General features: G+C 31.2%; 2 protein-coding genes across 2 annotated transcripts; both read right to left on the reverse strand.

Annotated features, from left to right (window-relative positions):
- Window positions 1-1,452: 1,452 nt before the first annotated feature.
- LOC111624637 (collagenase-like) lies at window positions 1,453-7,740 on the reverse strand. The gene is made up of 7 exons (XM_023367546.1): window positions 7,609-7,740; window positions 6,411-6,478; window positions 6,274-6,335; window positions 6,100-6,188; window positions 3,979-4,229; window positions 3,764-3,891; window positions 1,453-3,699 (listed from the first exon to the last, which is right to left on the reverse strand). The coding sequence occupies exons 1-7, from the start codon at window positions 7,644-7,646 to the stop codon at window positions 3,532-3,534; spliced, it is 804 nt and encodes a 267-aa protein (XP_023223314.1). The 5' UTR covers window positions 7,647-7,740; the 3' UTR covers window positions 1,453-3,531.
- Window positions 7,741-10,539: 2,799 nt separating this feature from the next.
- LOC111624599 (trypsin, alkaline B-like) lies at window positions 10,540-21,117 on the reverse strand. The gene is made up of 7 exons (XM_023367491.1): window positions 21,041-21,117; window positions 20,666-20,934; window positions 12,404-12,462; window positions 12,227-12,336; window positions 11,836-12,104; window positions 10,805-10,929; window positions 10,540-10,710 (listed from the first exon to the last, which is right to left on the reverse strand). The coding sequence occupies exons 1-7, from the start codon at window positions 21,115-21,117 to the stop codon at window positions 10,540-10,542; spliced, it is 1,080 nt and encodes a 359-aa protein (XP_023223259.1).
- Between the last annotated feature and the right edge of the window lie 3,909 nt (window positions 21,118-25,026).

Here is a 25,026-nt window from a genome sequence, read left to right on the forward strand (position 1 = left end):
GCTTATTTGTACTTTGACTTACCAACCTTTACATGGCAATCTCTATAATGCTCTCTATATATAGCGTTATCTGTTTAACAGTTATAGCTATCGTATTTTCCAAATTTACATCATGAGTAAGATCAAACATTTAATATTTCCACTTAAAAAAACTACCCTTATGACAGTTTCGTTTTATTTCAGCTTTATGGAGACTTCATGGAAATAAATAAGTTATCACCGGCAAGATTTTCTATCGTTTACAAGTTGAAGGTAAGTTCTTACATATTTTTAGGAAAGGACATTTTTATATTTGTTTATTATTAATTATACGCTGGATTTTATGAAGAGGTTCAAAAATAATCCAGTTGGAATTTCCATTGCTGATTGCTTTCATGTCAAAAAAAAATTCCTGTAAAAGTAAGTTTATTCGTGCTGTTTCAGTTATAAATATGGCGCCTTCATTAACTTGATTTCTTTTACTAGATTCTTAGTAGTTTATATTCCGTTCTGTCTGCTTTTATGGAATTGGGAGGGAACAAACCTATAGGATGTTCGCCATTGCTTTCCAGAAACGAAACTGGTATCATATTCTACGTATAGTTTTTAATATATAATATTCTAATATTGAAAGTATTGTAGTGATATATAATTCACAGGAATTTGTTAACGATAAGTAATGTGTTAGTAGATCCTATTCTGTTATGTGTTGTCACATGGTTATGCCTGTTTACTGAGTGACAACTACCTGACAGGAGTGTCATACTCGATTTTCAACGATGTTTAAGGAACTTCTTGAACAATAACAACAACAAAAAACAACTGTACTCATGAGGCTTGAAACATTAATTTTAATTATTTGACAAGTAAATGACAGTTCTATGTGAAAATTCAATGCGTTTACATATGTATAATCATTTAAACTAATTTCTCAAAGTTTCTTGAATTATTAAATTATTATATTATATAATTAAACCATATATATATATTTAAATTATATAATTAAATACAGGCAAAAAGGAATCGATATGTTAATATCACAGTACAGGGGTGTCCAGACTTTTTGCTGTAAGAGCCCTAGTTACCTACCTGAAAATAGGTAAAAGTATAAAATTTGTACTGTTTGTGATAAAATTTTAAAAAATAATAAAGNTCTAGTTACCTACCTGAAAACATTGGGAGCAACAGTTGGTATGAAAATGAAAAAATAAAATTCAGAATCATAATGTATTTATTTTGACAATTTTTACTTATTTATTACATTTTATTTACTTTTTGCTAGTTGAAGGTAAAAGTTCAAAATTTGTAATGTTTGTAATGAAATTTTAAAAAATAACAAATGTTTTTTATTTATACTCTTGATTTGTTTGTTTGTTTCTTTATTAATGCAACGCAACACTTGGGCGATCTGCTTAGGAGGGATGTCTTCCGGGAGGTCTTTTAAGGGAAACTGGCCCCCATTTAAGCGTTATAGGCGTGGAGAAAACCCGGAAAACTCCACGTGGCCAGCCTGTCCGAGCGAGACGCGAACCCACGACCGAACTCCCAGTGTTCAGGGTACGAATTAGTGCTCTTGAAGAGCCGCATGCGGCTCGCCAGTCACAGGGTTGGGCATCGTTGTTATAGGACATACACCACAACTAATCAAAACTGCAGTAAACTGACTGCATATGGAGTCTGTGCCTTTTTTTTATTTTTGTTTATTTAATTTAATTATGTTCCATTTACGATATTCTAAAAAGGAAAAATGTTCTATTGTCTAAGTTTTCTATTCAAATTTGGTCCAAGTTCACAAACATAAAAATTTCGTATCAAGTAATTAAATATTGTATTTATTTTCTCAAGATTTTAATTTTAATTTTAATTAATTACACGTAATCTATGCGCTTCTTTCTCTCAAAATAATTAAGGAAGATTTCCTGTTTTATTATTTTAAAATTTAAGGAACGGAACAATAATAACAAAATATTGAAATGAATACAGATAAAAAAGCTGTGTAGCTCACCAATGAACGAGTGAATTAAACTACTGGTTCGCGTATCGTGGATCGCAACCCCTCTGGTAGTCGAGAGAAAATTTTTCGGGGTCGCCAAATTCAAAGAAATTTATTTGTCAATAAAAAATATAAGGCTATTTTCAACTAGTTTCAAGTAATAGTAAAATAGAATTATATTTCTTTACGAAAACAGTTGTCTATGTTGGTACCTAATACAGACAGTGGATGACTTACGGTTTGCGATTTCCAATACAAATCCAAACATACAAGCAATCAAACTCTTTGCAAGCGCATACCTCACATTGAATTCTTATGGTGTAAAGTACTTTTAAAAGTATTTTTTATTAAATAATATTTATACTTATATACATAAATAAAACCGTTTCATAAAATTGTGTTTTATTCAGACCTGTAATAAGGCAGAAACGAAAGCGCAAATCCCAGAAAGAATTTCAATTTAACTACGTTGAAGATAAAAAAAAAAACATTTATCTATCCATGGATCGCAAGAAAATTTTACACAAAATGGGGGTCGGAAATGAAAATAGTTTGCACACAATTGTATTAAACTATTGAACACCTCGCACTTCATCAAAGAGATGGATATTTAGAGTATTCGGATATTCTGCACAGTTTGTAACACCTAAATAAGGCCAATTTCTAATTAAAGTCCTCCGAGGAGGCATACCCTTTTTCATAATTGCAGTGAAGGAGAATTTTTCAAAGTTATTCTCCTTCACTGCACTTCAATAAAATATATATTTTTATAATTTTAATTATAATGTACTGTATATATACCTGTCTATATATATGTCTGTATGTTTCCTGTATAATTATATTTAATAGCATGACAAGAATTTTATCTTTACAATGGTTAACTGACTTTTGGACCACCATGTGCTTTTAATATTTAAAGATTTTTTAATGTTACAAGTTGAGAATAGCCATAATTATTTTATTGGAAAAATTTAGTGAAATTTTCAACATTGTATAAACAAGATACGATGATTCGGCTGTAAAAATTGGTAGGGCCTACCAAACAAAGCATTTTACATAAAGCGTATGATCTATTATATAGAAAGTACACTTTGCACCTCCTATTTTCATTCTTTTCTTTTTTAATTGCTTGGTTTAATAGGGTAAGGTAACGGAATAAAGTATTTAATCGAACTACCAATGAGGAATGCCTTCTGCAAGAACTTTCCATGAAAACTGACCCACTATTTAAGAAGGAAACCCGAAAACTCCACGTAGCCAGCTTGCTGGCGAGGGGTGAACACACGACTGCTACCTGTATTCAGTGGTTTTATTCATTCCCCTACTGACGAGTTCGCATTGATCTATGGTAAATATAAAATTGCTATTTTTGAACTCCTTATGTATAATAATAATTATAAATTTATTTAAAAAATTAATTCAGTCTAAGCGAATTTAGTTATAAATGTAATTGGTACGTGATTGAAAAATAATGTCAAAGTCTCTTGCTAGGCTGAATACGTAAAATAACATTTCGGAGAAAAGTTTATACTGAGACCACGAATAAATGACACTGTGATTCACAGGAATGTCACTTCACCCTCACTATTATCTTTGATAAAATCGTGATAAAAACTAGTCGACATGTAAATTATGACACGCGTAGATTGGCCCATTGCGCTAACCACACCGATCAGAATTTGCCTTCCAAATTGATTTCTGCGTATCAAAGGAGAACCGGAATCACCCTGAAATTGTATTAATATATTCTTTATGAGGCAAATTAAAATATTTATATAACTTTAGACTTACTTTCATTGCTGAAATTCCCCAATCCCTCGAAATGATTTCAGTTTTTTTTAAAGGAAATTTAAAATGTGTCAGCCATGAGGATGGGTCCGCGAGCTTTACAACTGCTATTTGAAGATCGCTAGTTGTGTCTAAATTTTATCATCGTATAAAAGAAATTTAATATTATATACTTATATAATAGCAAAACAATTGTTTAACTTAAGAAAATAACTTACTTTCTCCTATCCTTCCCCATCCTGCTAAGGTAGCGTATCCTGAAGTATATGTTTGGTTTCTATCAGCTACTGCTACTGGATATAATGTTGGTGTACTTTCGATGGACTTTTTCAGAATTAAAAGAGCAATGTCATTTTCGAATGTGTCCGGATCATAATTAAGATGTATAATTTTTCTTTTGAAAAACACCAAGGAACCTTTGTATTTGTTAATGTTTCCAACGGCTCCGTAAATGTATATCACCAATGAACTAAAAATATATTAAAAATTATAATTTAGTTTCCGTATACAGAATAATTTAAATTTGTTCAAATATGTAAAGAAAAAACATGTTTAAAAAGGAACCTGTCTAAAACGGTACCTCCTAAACAAAAAAATTTGGTATCATGTTATTTAATTTATACAGGTTTTATTGTATTTAATATAAATGTATTATTTTCGGATTTAACATTCATGTGCAATGTGCAAATGGAAACCACGAACTATCAGATTTACAGCCTCGATGGACGCCAGCGTTGTTGTCAGCATCGTTTCCAGAATCGGTATTACTTTCATGTCGTGTTTTGCCCTCTCTAACACGATCAACTTACTCTAAGCATGTCTGACAGGTTTATCTCGTAAAGACATCATTCTGAAGTCAATGATCTTTTATCCTCGGTGAAAATGTCAGCTCACAAGCGCAATGCGAAAGCATTCACATGCAAAGCAGGATGCTGCTTAGCAAAAAAATAAGATGTTAGCACCAACTGGCTGTTGCGAGGCAGACCGTGGCAAACGGCGGTAAATACAATTGGTATCGTGGAAGAAATGTGGTAAATGTACTTATTCTGTCTTCTACCAATGATACGTTACATCTATGTCGTATACCATTTTCTTCTACCATCAAACTGCAGAATTGAAGAAGATAACATCTTGAATTTTTTATAATGAGATAAATAAGCGTTTATCTCCTTGCTCACAACTAACTCAAATTTCACGAAAATCTTAGTTACCTCCATCCGCCAATTCTTTTAATTTAGAATTAAGAATATTATTGATTTAAATGTACGCATTGTTTCATATGGCACAAGTGCAGAACTCAAGTTTTTTTTTTTTTATTATAGAGGAGAAGGTGGTATTATGGAACCCCAATTATATTTTAGTGAATTGTAAACAAGGTATCGTAAATACACCCACATTTTTTGTGCGAAAAGTACTGGTAACTAGTAAACTAAATGTTCCTAATTGGATTTTTCGCTAGTGTAATTATAAGTATGGTTTTTGAAGGCTTTTGTACAAAAAGTCCGAAAGTAGGCTTAGAGAAAATCGGGTGGTAATATGGAACCTTACTGTATATTTTCAAAAAAATGCTTTAATGTAGCCAAAAACAAATAGGAAAGGACAACAAATGTTAAATAATTACCAAATTATTTACTCCAATGTATTTTATCGCAAAAATGCTTTTATAATAGAAAAATATGACCTCCATCAACAATATATATTCCAGCAGCTCTTTTTCGATGTTCTCGGGAAGAATTGGCTTTCTACTTAGTGTCTTTTTCACAAATTGCTCTGGAGGAATGTCTGCTTGCAAATAGAAAGTTCGGAGGAGTTGAGTTCCATATTACTGTAAAAGCACCAGTGGGGTCCGTATTTCACGCATCGCCATCTCGAATTAACTTATGTCTGTCAAGACCAAAATTTAAAAAACGTGAACATCACATAGATTAATATGTATCCCTAAGTCTCTGGAACGGAATACATGCACCAGTGAACCTACAACTACACGATTTATATTTTAAAAATAATTAAATTCATTTAGCATTCAAAACTTGCGAATTTTGAAAAAAACAAATTTGCTGATTAAATGCGAACAACCGTTTAACTGAAGTAAAACAGATTTTCCCCTTGCTATGGTTGTCTGCCTAGTTCAGTACAGCCACATTCCGCTACAGTTCGCCTTTATTATCAGTTCGAAATGAGGTGATTCCATAATACCCGCAGTGTTCCATAATACCACCTTCTCCTCTATTTTTTACTGATGTCGAATAATTGGTTACGGGTTATCATCTGACTATCAGATTGGCTGTGTGGAGTTTTCCGAGTTTTAAATATTAAAATACTAAATTGGTTAAACTTACTGATATATGACGTGGGCAGCTCCAACTGCTGTTGTGGTAGTGATCAATGAAAATGATCCTTTAAAGATCCCTCTATGGAAAATAGCCATCTGTAATTAAAAATATACAAAAGAATAAATTTATTGTATTATGATTTACGAATCTTTTTCATACATAAATCTTATTAGATCTTACTATAAATGGTACTTCACCCTCTTCAGCAGGAGTGCCTCCAATCATCCGTGGCATTATTATTCCTATAAGAATTATACAAAAGTTCTTTTAGATGAAATTATTAATGTTTTCTGTAAATTTCTCGATCAAATAATTACTTGAATGACTCCTGTAGTTTTCCGATAGAATAAGGTTTAGCATGCTTAAAAGGAGAGTAATTAACAACCTGTAAATATAAAATATTTAGTAATTTCATTTTAAAATATGAAGAAAATGCTTAAGTGTAGTTGATTACATTGAATTTTTTTATGGAGTGTGTTATTAATTAAATGAATGAAGTGCTTGAAGTGTTTTTCAATACATCAATTAGTACCAAAAGTTTTTCCATTGTGGCACTTAATCGTTAAAGTTCTATTACCGAAACCCGGAACGGATAAGGATGAAACCATTAAGATGTCGTAAGATTTACCATTTCCAATTTCAAGAAAATTTTAAATTTTTATTGGTTTTCTGAGCTTTTAAGGAACTTTTTCAAAAATGGACAGCTGAGTAGCCTAAAAAGGAAGGTCTGGCTGTCTATGGTCTATTCTGGAACACTAAAGAAAATAAAATGGTGATCGTCTAGAATTTTTAAAGCGTCTTTTATTTGTATTAAAAAGTTCTATTACATAAATTGGATACCTAAAGTAGATTTCATTGAGGTACAATAGAACAGACAGCATGACTAAGGATTTCGGAATAATTTATGGATTTAAATTTTAAAAATGTATGATAACACTGGTTTGATTCCTGATCGTTCTTGGTGATCCTTCGTAGTAATTAACAGAATTATTTTACCATAACGCGCTTCGTGTTATCATAAATAGAATAATTTATATATAAAAGTCTAAGTGTTGCATTGCAGTATCTAATTTAACCATTGCTGGGTATTATCAGAAACCGTAAACGATAACAACGAGTAAAATCGTCATTCAATCCGACACTTTTCGATATATGACATAGAACCTTCTATTTCCCCACCGTGTCACTTTTAACCACCAAAATCTAACAGCATCAATCGCCCTTATGTACAAACCTCCCAGTGATATTTCTGAAAACTTAGGCAAAAAGAACAGGAGTTATTAACTTCAAACAGGGTGAAGAAAATCGTGCCTCCACAAAAACTAACATCCAGACATACAAAAAAAAAAAAAAAAAAAAAAAAACTGATTTTTTTGCATTTTACCATATTTCAAGATCCCCTGAGTATTATCAATACGTAAAGCACATTTACTTATTTATAATATTTGGGATTTCTATGCTTATATACTTGACTGCAAGAAACTTTAAAATTTAATTCTATGTGAAAGAACATACCTTTGGTTTCTCCAAGTAGTTATCATATTAAATATCATACTTAATTACATCAATAAATTTTCTTCAATTAATTAAATCGGAAGTTACAACCGAATTTAGTGAAGTTACTATCTAATGAACAGTAAATTTGCTGAATCGATCGATTGATGACACTCGATCACAGATAAAGAGAATTTATACTCTGATTATATATAAATAAAACAATTCTGTTTACGAATTTAAATATTTTTGTAACAAATATTTTGATATTTGCTTTCGATAGTACTTATTTATTGTGATTTAAAAATTAAAAATATTGTCTAGGTGTATATTTCTGCCTACAAGTGACCGATTGAATAAACTACTAAACATTAATAGTTGGCTGTGGGTTCGCACCTTATCAACGGATTGGTCAATTGAAGCTATCTGCACTTTATTCAGTTAATTATATTTATATAAACGTGGGAAAGTAAGTGAAACTGCAATTTCTCTTTACTGTGAAAGCGAGATTTCAATATTATGATAATGAAATCTCAACTAATCAAATAAATTTAACAGAAGTAATGTATTTAATTTATAAAATAAAATAATATGGAATAAATTGGTAAAAAATTAAGAACAAAATAATACTCGAATAAAGAATATATAGTTGAAATGAAAGTTTTTTGTATGGTGAATTTTGTGCGTAATACATTTTTAATACATTTCATTGTCAAAATTATTTCCATGGACGATAGAGGAGTGGTATTGCTTTTCGCTTTTCACTCCGGAAGAAACAGTTAGGAAGAGGTAGTCTTATAGAAGACGACCAATCCGAGAAAGACAGGAGAGAGGTCACTAAGCAACCAAAGCCGGCCTTATAAGATACGACCCCCGCGAGAAAGGGAGACAAAATGCCTTCCGGGAGGACTTGGAGGGACAGCTGGTCCCTATTCAGGCGTCATTGGCAAGGAGCAAAACCCGGAAAAACTCCAGCTGCCAGCTCGTCCGAGTGAGACGCGAACCCCCGATCGAACTCCGGTGTTTAGGGTCTGGTCACCACCTGGAAGCGGAGACGGAGTCCACTCGGCCAATTGTCAAAATTATTCATTACTGTAAAAATTTCAAGTATGGAATAAAAAGTGGGATGTTTAGAACTTTAAAATGAATTTTATAAGATCTGCAATTGATTGGATTAGATTGATGGAATAAAATAATGCAACACTTTGGCGATCTGCCGAGTGTAGTCTATATCTCCAAGGAAATTGGTCGCTATTTCAGTGTAAAAAATGCAAAAAATCTCAGAAACCTGCAATTCCTCAAGTGCGAACCCGCGGCCACTTGATATTAACCGGTATTTACTGGTTGTACCCACTATCAGGGATATTCGTAAGTGAAAACCGTATACTACTAAGTGACTTTGACAAAATTTATTTTATTATTAATTTCTGTATTCTCAAGATGTCATGCAAATTTAATAAAAAGTAAATGAATGGCTTTTGAATGGAATTATCGAAATAGATTCGACTCTGTATCTGTAGCCTACAAGAAAAAGTCTGTTGTTAGTTGTTACTTCGTCGATTGTTTCCCAATCATAAACGAGTGTCATAGTTTATTGGATTTTTTCAAATTGAATTTATTATTTTATACATTATAATCAAATAAATTAATAATAATTTCAAATATAAAAGATTTACGACGGATAGTGCTGTATATGAATATGTATCTATTTATGACATTATAATACGTTTTGTAGTAATGTTCTTTCATTTTTCTTTATGTCTTAATCTATCTGTATTTGCATATTTATAACTTAATGTAACTCTTAAATTTAAATTTAGTATTTTAATCTGATAATATTCAACTGTGATGTTTCTAAACTGTTGGAATCGAATGATTTGTTTTGTGTTGTAAATAATCTTTTGGTAATACGTTTGACCGTCTGTTGATGGGCTTTTCTGCCCGAAACTACCTACGTTAAAAGTTTGGAGTATATGTTGTACTGTTTTATATAAAAGTTTATCATAATTGTACAGCCGAAAACTTTGAATGTTTGGTTGTATGAATTTCGGCACCATTTTGAACTCAGAGTAATTATACTGTTCAAGCAGCAGTAAAATTTTTATTAAACCACTGTAAATTTTATATAATATTTCATAAATATTCATTATTTTACAAAAATATTGATTATTATCGGCAAAACTTCAATAGAAAATGGAACTGCTTTCGACGTACACTTTCTTATGATGTATACCGTCATGCAAATTGGGTTCTATATGTCAGTAAATGTTTATATTTACTAACTTCTAGAGGTGCAAGTTAAATGTTCTCTACATGAATGATTTTTCTTTTCAAATATTAAATTGGTTGTTTGCTTTTATTGTTTTCTATCATAAATTATTGATGTCTTTATCGATTATAAAATACACGCGGTTAATAAAGTGCATTCAGTTATCAGATATACAAATAGTAGTCAAATCTAACAAAACATAGTATTAATTATTAAAACTGTCCTTTAATTTAATATATATGCTCTCCATCTCAAATTAATAATGTATTGTCCCTGTACATCATACTTTTCCTGATAAGAACAGAGTCATTTTAATTATTTAACGCCATTCAGGAAAAAACTTTTAAATTTAATTCAAATAACTCCCAGTCTAGAATGAGATAAAAGAAAGACAGACAGACAGACAGATGGCAATGAAAATTTATAGGTTTACAATTTTTTCTAATTGCAGCTCAATAATTAGGATTTGTTTTAAGAGACACCCAAAACTATTGAGGCACGTACTGAACACACATGAATTGTTTTTGGAAGTAATGAAGTATTATTATAATAATAATTATTATTTATAAAAAAAATACGTTTACAATAAAGACATATACTTTTGACAATACAGAAGAATGACTTTATAGATATTTTAAAATATGATTCAGAGGTAAGAGTAAATTTATCTGAATTATTTACAATTACACAAATGTCAATTCTCCTACGCAGTTTTCTCTTATAAAGTCAATAAAGTAACTTGTCGACATGAAGTTGTTAATCCCACCGGGACGTGCCTGACCTGTACTTGCAACACCAACTTGTATTTTCTTTCCGTTATTGGCTTCGTAAATAAGGGGGCTACCGGAATCACCCTAAAATTAAAAAATTCACGTGTCTGCATGCTTATAGAATATACATATATTTATATTATACTAAACACTATAATACATATAAGTTTGTACTTACGAACATTAAGGTTACACCTTCTTCTCGTACGACAATTACTGGTTTAGACATTGATTTATATTTATCGGTGGTATTGATTATATTGAAATATGCCGCTCTGAGGAAGGGGGTTACGTCTTTTTTATCTTTATAAATATGAGACAAATAAATGTATTAGCGTAGAAATCAGATGTTTAACCTTAAATTTCTATATAATTTAATTTTTAATTTTAATAGTAGTTTAAATTTAATAAAATTTTATTCATGTTTTTAAAATGTAAAGCAAAATTCTAAAATCCAGGACGTAATATATTTATATAAAATACAAAGAATTAAAGACCACACGAATATTCTTGTCTTGTTTCAACATCACAGGAACAATTCGATTTATTCGTATTGTCGTTCATACTTTGTATTTTTTACAATGTATTTTTTTATATACATTTTCTTTTTTAAGCAATAAAGCATACATATTGAAGAGAAAATAATAAAATGAGCGGATTGAGATTGCAAAGACTCTATTACTTGGATGTCAATGCTTATAGCATATACATTTACAAGTGTGAGAGAATAGAGGAGCCAGTTACAACTTTTCAGAACCTAACGCTTTGCCACGTGACAATAAAACATTTCTGTCCTGACCAACATTTTGTTGGTCAGGACAGAATACGGTGTCTCTATGCTTTCCTACCCAACGTATTTCATCATGTATTCAGGCAAAATACTAATTGTTCTTTTAACTTGTACAGTTATTACACAGGAAATGGCTAATTTGTAATCATAACGAAGGATTATGTTGTCGTAATAGATGACTAAACTTATTCCGTATTGTGTGTTTTACTATAAGGAAAGGAACTGTGCATTGTATGAAATAATGAACGGTTATGAAATTTTGATACTGATTTATGGAGCAAATTTAAAACTTAAAAAAAGAAAATATTTATGTATTTTGAGAATATTATTGACAACTTAAATAATGTATACTTCTGTTTATTTTACATATAAATCTTATCATCGTTGAAATATGATGGAAAATTGAAATGCGTACTTACCTCGTCCAATTTTGCCCCACCCAACCATTGATCCTCTTTCAAAAGTGTATGTTTTATTGTCACGTGGCAAAGCGATTGGTTGGACATTTGATGGAAGTTTAAATCTATCGAATTCAGAAGTATCGTCTTGTATTATTAACACTGCAATGTCATTTTTAGAATATTTTGCTACGTAGTTCGGATGCTCAATCTTATTTGAAAAATGTATTTTTCGTCCCCGGAACTTATGTGCATGTCCCACACTCCCAATCAAATTTTTAGCAGCATGACTATATGAAAAATTCAAACAAAGGTTAATAAAAATAAATGTAATTTTAAAAGAGTAAGATTTTATAATGAGATTTTCTTAGAAATTTCAGTTTACATCCATCTCCGTAATGTATTAACTTACTAAATTGTTACGTGAGCAGCTGTCAAAGCAGTTCTTGTTGTAATTAATGTGCTAGTTCCAATAAACATGATATTCATTTTACTTGAATTTTGGTTAAGTAAAACGGCCATCTGAAAATAAAACATTATTACATTTACTTTAAGCGATATAAATTAAAATGATTGCTATTTGGTTTACCATAAATGGATATTCCTCAATTTTAACCTGAGATCCACCAATCATTCTTTTAACAATTCCTATAAAAATCACGAAATTTTTATGATTAATCAAAAATTATAATCAAGAAATTACAGTTATTAACTCACTTGGTTTATTTCCATTCTCCTCGGCATTTACATACAAACAGAGTATTGTAAGAAAGACAAGGAAGACCNATAAATTTCATGGTCTGTTTGGTATTGTGTTTTGAATAAAAACAAAAATTCTTAAATTAATTTTAAAATATATATTTGTGAAGACTTTAATTTCTTTAAGACAAATAAACAGATTTTTTCTGCCCATTAATATGATTCTGTCTTCTTTCGATTTAGACAAAATAACTTGGTAAATTTTCGCGACACACCGGTTGAAAATCACTGGTATAGACGGTGATTTTCAACGGTGGACCGCATAAATTTTAAAAGGTTATTAAGTAAATTATTTAAAAACAAAGCGCAAGAACAATAAATGTATATGTCGAAATTAAAACCTGTTTAGAAAACTCGTATAATTAATCTATTGTAATATATAAAACGTACACAGTAGTAAAATATATTCATAAGGGAAATTATATATGCATAACAGTAAGTTTTTTCATTTGAAATAAAATTTTCTTTAAATCCAAAATGTATAATTGTCCATATTTATTTGAAATTATTTCAACTTACAAATAGCATTTAGAAACCTGCCTAATGTCCGGCTATTATCACGTCAGTTTAAATGCGAATCACGACTTAATAATTTCCATTTACACAAAAGCAAATTAATTTAAATAACTATTTTTGTAACCTGATTCTTTTTAAAGAACAGCAATACCGTTTTAATTCATTAAAAATACAGACAAATTAGGTTATGTGACAAGTATTATGGTGATAAAATCTTTACAAACGAAACTTTAATACAGCGAGAGACAGAAAGTCCGCTCAAACTCCGGTCGGCCTCTTCACTCGAGCGGGACAGAGAAGTTAAAGAAACGGGACAGAGAGAGCCCTGTATGCTTCACCGTCTTTTGTCTTTACTCGAGCTGGCCTTAAAGATGCGGGACTCAGTGAGCCTTCTCCGCCTTTCGTCGGATCGCCATATGCCTTACAGTAAGATTATCTATAATCTATGATATTTCCAAATAAATAATTATATTTTAGCTCATTTGTGGTACAGTGCGGCGGCGGGCCGGATGAACTGACCAGGTCGGCGGGCCGTGTTTGGCGTCCCTTACTCCAGAAGATTCTTCAGTGCCGAATGAACAATAATAATAAGAAATACAGCTTTTCGGCAAATTTTTGCACTTTAATTAATTATATTTTGCACTTTAAATAATTATATTTTTGCACTTTAATTACTTATTTAAAAATCTGAAATTTTGAACACTAAGAAAGCAATTATATAATTGTTATTTGGAGGAGATATTCAAAATTACTTAATATTAGAAGGTAATTAGCATAAATTACAAAGTGTGGTGTTTCATCTTTGCTCCCGTTCAAATATATAGTGAGAGATACGCGCTGATGTTTGGTTTTACTTCTACTGGTGTTTCCGCTTTTATTTCACCCTCGTCCGTTTTGGTTACAGACGATGGGAAGACGGGCGTCACTTGATCGCTTACCTCACTTTTTACCACAGAAATTACCTTATTTTGAAAGTTTTATTTTTTTTCTCGATTTTAATTCTTAATAACTTTCTTTTTTTGATAGATTCTCATATATATGTGTTTTCTGAAGTTGCAGATATTTTTTTTATTAAGTTTTACGCATTTATGTTTTTTTATTCGCATTTTATATATAAAATATANCCATAGTATTTGTTTATTATAATTTAAAAGATAAAAATAATGTCCAGGTATATATGTCCAGGTTTTACATTGCCCAATTAATACATTTTTGTGCCTACAAGTGACCGATTCAATGAACTACTAAGCATTAGTAGCTGATGGTGGGTTCGCACCTCATCAACGGATTGGTCAATTGAAGCTATCTGGACTTTATTCAGTTAATTATATTTATATAAACGTAGGAAAGAAAGTGGAAGATGGATTAGAGTAAAGCTGCAATTTCTCTTTATTGTAAAAGTGGGATTTTAATATTATGTTAATGATATTTCAACTAATCAAATTAATTTAACAGAAGTAATTTATTTAATTTATAAAATAAAATAATATGGAATAAATTGGTAAGAAATTATAAAAAAATAAGAACAAAATAATACTCGAATAACGAAAATATACTTGAAATGAAAGTTTTTGTATGGTGAATTTTGTGCGTAATACATTATTAATACATTTCATTGTCGAAATTATTCACTGGAGTAAAGAGTTCGAAGTATGTAATAAAAATGGGATGTTTAGAACTTTAAAATGAATTTTATAAGATCTGCAATTGATTGAATTAAATTGATGGAATAAGACAATGCAACCCTTTGGCGATCTGCCGAAGGTGTACATCTCCAAGGAAGAGTTTACGTAAGAAATTGGTCGCTATTTCAGTGTAAAAGATGCAAAAAATCCCATAAACCTGCAATTTGTTAAGTGCGAACCCACTGCCACTTGGTTTTAACCGGTGTTTACTGGTTGTACCTAATAGGCCACCATCAGTGATATTCGTAACTGAAATCCGTATACTACTAAGTGAATTTGACAAAATTTATTTTATTATTAATTTCTGTATTTGCAAGATTTCATGCGAATTTAATAAAAAGTAAATGAATGGCTTCCGAATGGCATTATCGAAATAGATTCCACTCTAACTGTAGCCTACAAGAAAAGGTCTGTTGTTAGCTGTTACTTCGTCAATTGTTTCCCAGTCATAAACGAGTGTCATAGTTTATTGGATTTTTTCAAATTGAAATTGTAATTCTATACATTATAGTCAAATAGAGAGAATAATAATAATTTTCAAATATAAATGATTTACGATGGTAAGTGCTCTGTATACATGAAAATATAATACTTTTTTTAGTTATGTTCTGTCATTTGTCTTTATGTCTTTATCTGTTTCTATTTGCATATTTCTAACTTAAACATATCTTAATTTTTTTCTTTGTATCATCGATCTCTTACTCGATTATTATTTGATTTAAATCAGTATTTTTAACAATTCCACAAAATGTTAACTACCGAATGCTAACGCACTCAGTGATTAAAATAGAATTTCCATCTATAGTTGAGCTATCCCAAATGTATAATAAATGTTAAAGTGCCAAATATGACCTTTAATATCTCCAAAACCAATGAACCGATTTGGATGGAATTTAAAATGTTTAGTATCCTCAATGAGTACTATGTATATCGTAAATTTTGAATAAATTTGTTGGTTCGTTTTCGACTGATGCAATCGGTTTCATGTCACCTAGATGTTCAAAGCGACACCGAGTTACAAAGCAATCTAGGTGTGCGCGTACTGTTTACTTAATAGCTCTTTCGAAACCTTTTATGTGGTCCTTTTGAAAGTTTTATTTAAAAATATTGAGTATTTAAAAAAATAATAAAAAAATTTTTAAACTAAACGTTAAAATATTATTGGACAGTTAGCTAATAAAAATTCTTGACACCAGTATTATGGTTTTTGACGTCGGAACGATTACTCGAATAATTGATATCATGACTTTCCACAACGAAATAATTATTCATGTAAAACGTTGTTAGGAAGATTTGTGTATTAGGGGAATTGTTGCTATTAAATTTCGGTGATTAACAGTCAAGGGATGAAAAGATAAAGGGGGTCGTGTGTATCTCTCTTAATGACGATTTTACTCGTTATTAGCATTTACAATCGTTTTGCAATCAAATAAAACTCATCTCTACCCTCAAAATTAAGTTTTTTTTTTCCATTTTATAATAGTTAAAATGTAAAAAGTTGTTTTAATATTATAATACGATAAAAAATGAAGCCACCGTAATTTTAAAAAAGTTGCCGGGAAAGTTGAGCAACTCGCTGCCTGTTTATTTTATAACTAATAATGTTGACAACCGGATGGCTGAGGCAATGAAGGCATTACGTTGTCGCTATGAATCAACTTTGGATAAGACCAGAAATCTTTATTTGTGGGTTGATTAAGATATGTTGCATTGTAATTCCATCTTTGAAAAGACAAAAGCTTTTTAATAAAACCCATCACGGCTCACTCACAATGGTAAAAAGCGGTGTCTGGCATATTCGGATAGCTCGCCCAATTTTCAATTCCAAATACTCTGACCTAAGACCGACGTTTTTATTGGTACTTTGAAAATGGAAGACATTTATGTGACGTGGTTACTATTGTTTAAAACGTTGATCTGGTGTAAGTTCAAATTTTACGATTATAAATGTATTGGTCGTCCTGTATATGATTCAGAGGTAAGAGAGAATTTATCTAAGTTATTTACACAAATGTCAATTCTCCTACGCAGTTTTCTCTTATAAAGTCAATAAAGTAACTTGTCGACATGAATGTGTTAATTCCACCAGGACGTACTGTACCTGACTTGTACTTGCAACACCAATTTGTATTTTCCTTCCGTCATTGGATTCGTAAATAAGGGGGCCACCGGAATCACCCTAAAATTAAAAAAATCACTTGTCTGCATGCTTATAGAATATACATATATTTATATTATACTAAACACTATAATACATATAAGTTTGTACTTACGAACATTAAGGATACACCTTCTTCTCGTGTGGCAATTACTGATTGAGACATTGATTTATAGTTATCGGTGGTATTGATTATATTGGCATATGCCGCTCTGAGGAAGGGGGTTCTGTCTTCTATATCTTTATAAATATGACACCAATAAATGTATTAGCGTAGAAACCAGATGTTTAACCTTAAATTTCTATATAATTTAATTTTTAATTTTAATAGTAGTTTAAATGTAATAAAGTTTTATTTTGTGTTTTAAAAATGTAGTGAAAATTTTCTGTTTTAAAGTAATAAAGCATATCTATTGAACAGAAAATAAAAAATGAGCAATGGTTGAGATTGCAAAGACTTTATTACCTGAATGTCAATGCTGAATTTTAAAGGAAGTGCTCGATTTCAAGTTGTTTTAGGCCGATCAGTGGCTAATTAGATAAAACTATCGGTAGTTGGTCGCGGGTATACGCCTCGCTGATACTCAACGAGTTTTTCTCACGTATCTAACACTAAATAGAGGCCAGTTTCCTGTAGAAAGTTTCCTTGGCAGTTCGCCCGGTATTCTATAAATTAAATCCAATCCAATCTGTTTCATATTTGTAGATACTTTTTCGGAATTCGTTACCTTGTACAACTTATTCCTAAAGTTTAAGTAGATAAATGCAAAGAAAAGTACGAGTGTTCAGAACCCTGTATTGAAATAGCTATAAGCATGAATTGCCTTTTTCACATTTGTATATCATTGAACATCCGTAGGAACAAGATGAAACTATTTAATATGAAGCTTATCTATTTACGAGTGTGAGAGAAATGTATGCTCAACCGCATCTCATCATGTATTTAGGCAAAATACTAACTGTTCCTTTAACCTATTACACATTATTTCTTGTGAAATAAGTTAAAGGAACATTTAGTTATTACACGTGAAACAGCAGTGCTTTACTATAAGAAAAGGAACTGTGCAATGTATGAAATAATGAACGTTCATGCAATTTTGATACTGATTTNAAAAACAACAAACTGCTAAACGCTTTATTACTTTGTTTTCAAAAACTTCCTTCTCTGTCAGCTGAGGGTCAAATGGCTAACAAATTGTTTACTTCAACTCAGGGAAATGTGATGGTGTTATAAAACTTTATAAAATGATTAAAAAATACTAATGAAAGAAATTAAATTATTTTCGGTCAAATTTCAGTTTTTTAGATGTTATTCGCTTTATAATAACGCGATTATAAGCGAAGAAGCGCGCACCGTAGTTAAAAATTATAAACAACCAGAAACACTGCACTTCTATTTACATAACGGATCGATGTACATTTGGATCCACTCTATTTATAACAAATCGATTTTTCATATTTTTATCTGGAATGAAAACAATCTCAGAATAATGGGATTCATAAAATATATATTAAAGTGGATTAAGTAATAAAATTTTAAAGTACTGTACAGTATATTGTTTACAATTACTTAAAGTAAAACGCGTGATTATATTAAGAATTTTATTTTACATAAAAACAAATTGTTTTGAATTATATAAACGTGAAAAAGTATGTGTAGGATGGATTATAGCGAAGCTGATACTTTTCGTTTTCGATGTACGAAAAGCCTTGTTTTAATAATTGAAATTATAATAATAAATAGATGTTTATTCTTGTTTATATTAAAGTTTTTAAAATCNTTTTTTTTCCATTTTATAATAGTTAAAATGTAAAAAGTTGTTTTAATATTATAATACGATAAAAAATGAAGCCACCGTAATTTTAAAAAAGTTGCCGGGAAAGTTGAGCAACTCGCTGCCTGTTTATTTTATAACTAATAATGTTGACAACCGGATGGCTGAGGCAATGAAGGCATTACGTTGTCGCTATGAATCAACTTTGGATAAGACCAGAAATCTTTATTTGTGGGTTGATTAAGATATGTTGCATTGTAATTCCATCTTTGAAAAGACAAAAGCTTTTTAATAAAACCCATCACGGCTCACTCACAATGGTAAAAAGCGGTGTCTGGCATATTCGGATAGCTCGCCCAATTTTCAATTCCAAATACTCTGACCTAAGACCGACGTTTTTATTGGTACTTTGAAAATGGAAGACATTTATGTGACGTGGTTACTATTGTTTAAAACGTTGATCTGGTGTAAGTTCAAATTTTACGATTATAAATGTATTGGTCGTCCTGTATATGATTCAGAGGTAAGAGAGAATTTATCTAAGTTATTTACACAAATGTCAATTCTCCTACGCAGTTTTCTCTTATAAAGTCAATAAAGTAACTTGTCGACATGAATGTGTTAATTCCACCAGGACGTACCTGACTTGTACTTGCAACACCAATTTGTATTTTCCTTCCGTCATTGGATTCGTAAATAAGGGGGCCACCGGAATCACCCTAAAATTAAAAAAATCACTTGTCTGCATGCTTATAGAATATACATATATTTATATTATACTAAACACTATAATACATATAAGTTTGTACTTACGAACATTAAGGATACACCTTCTTCTCGTGTGGCAATTACTGATTGAGACATTGATTTATAGTTATCGGTGGTATTGATTATATTGGCATATGCCGCTCTGAGGAAGGGGGTTCTGTCTTCTATATCTTTATAAATATGACACCAATAAATGTATTAGCGTAGAAACCAGATGTTTAACCTTAAATTTCTATATAATTTAATTTTTAATTTTAATAGTAGTTTAAATGTAATAAAGTTTTATTTTGTGTTTTAAAAATGTAGTGAAAATTTTCTGTTTTAAAGTAATAAAGCATATCTATTGAACAGAAAATAAAAAATGAGCAATGGTTGAGATTGCAAAGACTTTATTACCTGAATGTCAATGCTGAATTTTAAAGGAAGTGCTCGATTTCAAGTTGTTTTAGGCCGATCAGTGGCTAATTAGATAAAACTATCGGTAGTTGGTCGCGGGTATACGCCTCGCTGATACTCAACGAGTTTTTCTCACGTATCTAACACTAAATAGAGGCCAGTTTCCTGTAGAAAGTTTCCTTGGCAGTTCGCCCGGTATTCTATAAATTAAATCCAATCCAATCTGTTTCATATTTGTAGATACTTTTTCGGAATTCGTTACCTTGTACAACTTATTCCTAAAGTTTAAGTAGATAAATGCAAAGAAAAGTACGAGTGTTCAGAACCCTGTATTGAAATAGCTATAAGCATGAATTGCCTTTTTCACATTTGTATACCATTGAACATCCGTAGGAACAAGATGAAACTATTTAATATGAAGCTTATCTATTTACGAGTGTGAGAGAAATGTATGCTCAACCGCATCTCATCATGTATTTAGGCAAAATACTAACTGTTCCTTTAACCTATTACACATTATTTCTTGTGAAATAAGTTAAAGGAACATTTAGTTATTACACGTGAAACAGCAGTGCTTTACTATAAGAAAAGGAACTGTGCAATGTATGAAATAATGAACGTTCATGCAATTTTGATACTGATTTATGGAGCAAATTTAAAACTTAGAAAAGGAAAATATTTATGTATTTTGAGAACATTATCGACAACTTAAATAATGTATACTTTTTCTGTTTATTTTACATGTAAATTCTATCATCGTTGAAATATGATGGAAAATTGAAATGTGTACTTACCTGGTCCAGTTCTACCCCACCCAACCATTGATGCTCTTTCAAAAGTGTATGTTTTATTATCACGTGGCAAAGCGATTGGTTGGGCATTTGATGGAAGTTTAAATCTATCGAATTCAGAAGTATCATTTTGTAATATTAACACTGCAATGTCATTTTTAGAAGATTCTCCTGTGTAGTTCGGATGCTCAATCTTATTTGAAAAATGTATTCTCTGTCCCCGGAACTTATCTGCATGTCCCACACTACCAACTAAACTTTTAGCAGCATGACTATATGAAAATTTCAAATAAAAATTAATACAGAAATGTGAGATTTTATATTAAGATTTTTTTAGAAATTTAAGTTTACAACTGTCACGGTTACGTATTAACTTACGAAATTGTTACGTGAGCAGCTCCCAACGCAGTTCTTGTTGTAATTAATGTGAACGTTCCAATAAACGTGATATTCATTTTACTTGAATTTTGGTTGATGAAAAGAGCCATCTGAAAATTAAACATTATTACTTTTACTTCAAGCGATGTAAATTAAAATGATTGGTATTTGGTTTACCATAAATGGATATTCCTCAATTTTAACCTGAGATCCACCAATCATTCTTTTAACAATTCCTATAAAAATCACGAAATTTTTATGATTAATCAATAATTATAATCAAGAAATTACAGTTATTAACTCACTTGGTTTATTTCCATTCTCCTCGGCATTTACATACAAACAGAGTATTGTAAAAAACACAAGGAAGACCTTCAACACGTGTTCTGAGTTGTGTAGAATTTTAAAACTACAAAAGTAAAATAATAATTATATTTAAATAAAATAATTTTCGATAATATTCGCTTCCTCAAGTAAACATTAATAATATAAATATATGATTTTATATAAAGCTTACTTTAAAAACATGTCTTTCTACTAACATTGAATGACCAGGAGAAATGATAGTAAAATGAATTATAATATCTTTCACAGATCATTTTAAAACATTCTTATTACATCAACGCATTGCTGAAATATTTAATTTTTGAGGGAATTTTACATATCATAGTGACTAAGCAAAATGCAATTTTAAAGCTTTGGTAAAGCCGTTCGAAAGTATTTTGTATATTCAAATTAGTTGCTATTCAGATGATGGAATTACCTGTTTTAATGGAATTATTGCATATGTCATTATTGCAGCCAATTAGTTTATTGCTTAAATATTAAGTGGTGGTATTGATTGTTACGCAATGGGTAATTGCATCCTTCTTCTGAGGGTTTTTCCCGAGTAAATACGGATAACTCAGGTAGTAAACATTTTGCGGGGGTATTGTTTCCTGTCTGCACCCCTCTAAAGATTTTTTGATACTCTATTGTTTATACTGTAAGCTACATACTTTGACATTCTCAATGCACATTTTTATTTAAGAAAATGTAAAAGTTAGTTTTTTAATTATTATTTTACATCTGTATAGCAAACGGAATTATTAAAACGAATAAATTGCAATTATTTCTAAATTTCGAAATAATTTTCAAACCCTGGAATGATTTGTCCTTTAAGTTCTGTGATTTCGTTCATTGTGTTAGTTATACCTCTGTTAAAAATAAATTTCATGATTCCACTAGGTTTGCTGTGTTTTTTTTGTTTTTTGTTATTCTCAAACCTTCTAATTAGGCTTTCTATCGTGTTAGTATCATTTTTTAGTGTCTTGTCCATTATTGTAATTGTTCGGCTCCTTCATTCTGTCTAATACATTCTCGTAATATGAAAATGCTCTTCTGATGAGTGCCCAAAATTCCGCTAGTTTATATTGATAAGAATAATTTAAATTGGAAGGGATGTACAGTACACTTTTGTAAATCCTTCCGTTTTTGAACTATATTTTAACACTTTAGATGTGAAGCTCCCCATGGAACTCCACTCTTTTGCCAATATATTTGGTTATTAGAACTAAAGAATGATTCGTAGTATACTAATCTTGTTAATTACGTGATGACATCGGTGTAGTTAACTAACTCCGAAATCTGTAAGAGAAAAATAATATAGGCAACACCTTTCTCGGAGTGCGATTTTTTGACTAGTCTAATTGACTGGATATTCAGTGTCATAAGTCACGCACCATAGGCAAAATATATTCAGATGTGTTCGATGTAATCGACATATTAGAGATTAAATCATCCCATACACCTGGTAAGAGTTCAGGTGTTACGGCCCGACATATCTTCCATACGTCCTGCCTTCAAATGGTAAGTGGAATTACTGTTTACGTTTAATATTTAAATTTTTTTGATTCATTATGAATTGTGTACATTTTTTCTTTTTTGTCATCGGTCATAACTGTTAGAAACATTCTTATTAATTATACATTAATCTAAAATTGTGTAACTTCAATAAATATCGAATCTTTAAACAGTTAGTATTAAATTCAATAAGTTTTATTAATTAACCGAAGTGAAAGAACGAATCTCGAATGTTGTCCAAGTATCAGTTCTTAAAATGGAATGGAAAGTCAAGTCCGGTTGATTAAGTCGTAGCCGGGTGAAAGGTCACTTCCGGGTGGCTGTGTCACATTCGGTGGAAAGTCGAAATCCGTGCAAGACGGTTCGGCAGAAAGAGTGTTACTTTTAGCAGCAAAAAACAACCTTTTCCACCAAGGCCTTTTGTGCTTCTCCACGGCTTCTTCGGACTCCTTTCTGTCCAGTCCCGTCTCACGTGACCGTGTCTCCACTGTCCATTCCTCAACTTCGGGATATCGTCGCTCCAGATAATGGACGAGAGACGAGGCGGTGTCGTTCGGAGTTATGACGACCACCCGTTTGACGTCGGGCGTATGCGACTCCTCCTTCGCATCTTTTGGAACCACCCGTATTACACGAGGCCAAGACGACGCGCCATCCTCGGGCTCAGCGTGGCCGTTGGCCCGAGGTGTGCCACTTCTTTAATTCTTTGAAGTTCTCCATTCTGCAAAGAAAAATGAGCGAATGTTGTGGAAACAGAACTTGCATTAATTAAGAAATATTCCTATTGTCTTAATTTCATCTAAATTGTAAGTAGGAAATATATAAATATTTCATGTTCAAATGCAGACAAGATTTATGACAGATTTTAATTAAAATAAAAGTTTTAAAATCAGAAATCAACATTATAATAAAATATTCAATTATTAAATATAATAATTCTAATCTTCGATATATAATTTAAAAAATCGGTCTATACAAATTACGCAATTCTGTCGTTTGCCATTACACAAAGTATTTGTGGAATTAGAGAAATTCTAATTAATTAAAGCGGCGCGAATTTCATATGGTATATACACCATAGTGGGAAATAACAATTTAATGTATTTATTGATTCCCATTTTGCTTTAACAAATACAAATATTTAACAATTCGATTGGATCCGGGCTTAACGAAAATTAACAATATAAACGGTGAAAACTATCTCCCAAAATAAGCGGAAAGATCCCATTCGTCGTCTGTGTGACTAAAACCATCAATTGTCATCTAAATGGAGCTTTGTCGGAAAATCATTGCCACTAATTGCAATATTCGGCTAAACAATGTTCAAAAATACCTAAATTTAGAAAGTTCGTGGTCTGAACTTACCGATAAAATCGCTGCAAATGATGCAAAACTCAGGAAACGCTTGAAATAAATCACTTTCAAATCGCACGAACAGAAAATCAAACCGCTCGCTACAACAATAATCGACCGCTCGCAACAATTTGTCGGAGTTTTATTGTTGCGTCGCTACGAAAATTAATGTAAAAGGCTTGGATTTTTCACAGAATTTCCTGATTTTTGCGCCTCTCTGTCGCTGTAAAGACAAATTTTCGCCGATCATTCCTTGCATATACAATTGTGTTAACAGTAATATGAATTCAAAAATCTAATATTCTCGTATTTCGTGTCTATATAAAGGCGAATAAATATTTCGATTTTATGATCATCCTTCGAACTGAAAACAGAAGAGACTCGAAGTATAGTAACCTCCCTTTTATCTACCAATCGCTTAATAAAATAAAAATTTTGTTAAATTATAGTGTCCGAATTTTACATATAGAAGCATACACATGATAAAGACTATACGGTCTGAAATATAGCTATTGAATGACTAAACACTCCTCTTCAGATGGGTGTACTTTTCCATTTAAAATTATTTAGAAATTTCATTCTAGTCATGTTAAGCCACGTGCTAGAAAAAAAGAAATGCCCACGAAAACTGTACTTTTTTTCTTTTCCTTATTCATTTGGCGGTGCAGACGCTCCTAGAGAAAGAACACCACTGGGTCTGAAGAGCTCAAATTTGAAACTTAAGCCTTTCTCGTTATCAGTCAGGTGCTGGAGAAAAAAATGCGGGTCGATAGGTCAAACGTGGCGGGGGG

Source organism: Centruroides sculpturatus, unplaced genomic scaffold (genome assembly GCF_000671375.1).
Source record: "Centruroides sculpturatus isolate CEXI.00-Female unplaced genomic scaffold, Cexi_2.0 scaffold56, whole genome shotgun sequence".
NCBI lineage: Eukaryota > Metazoa > Arthropoda > Arachnida > Scorpiones > Buthidae > Centruroides > Centruroides sculpturatus.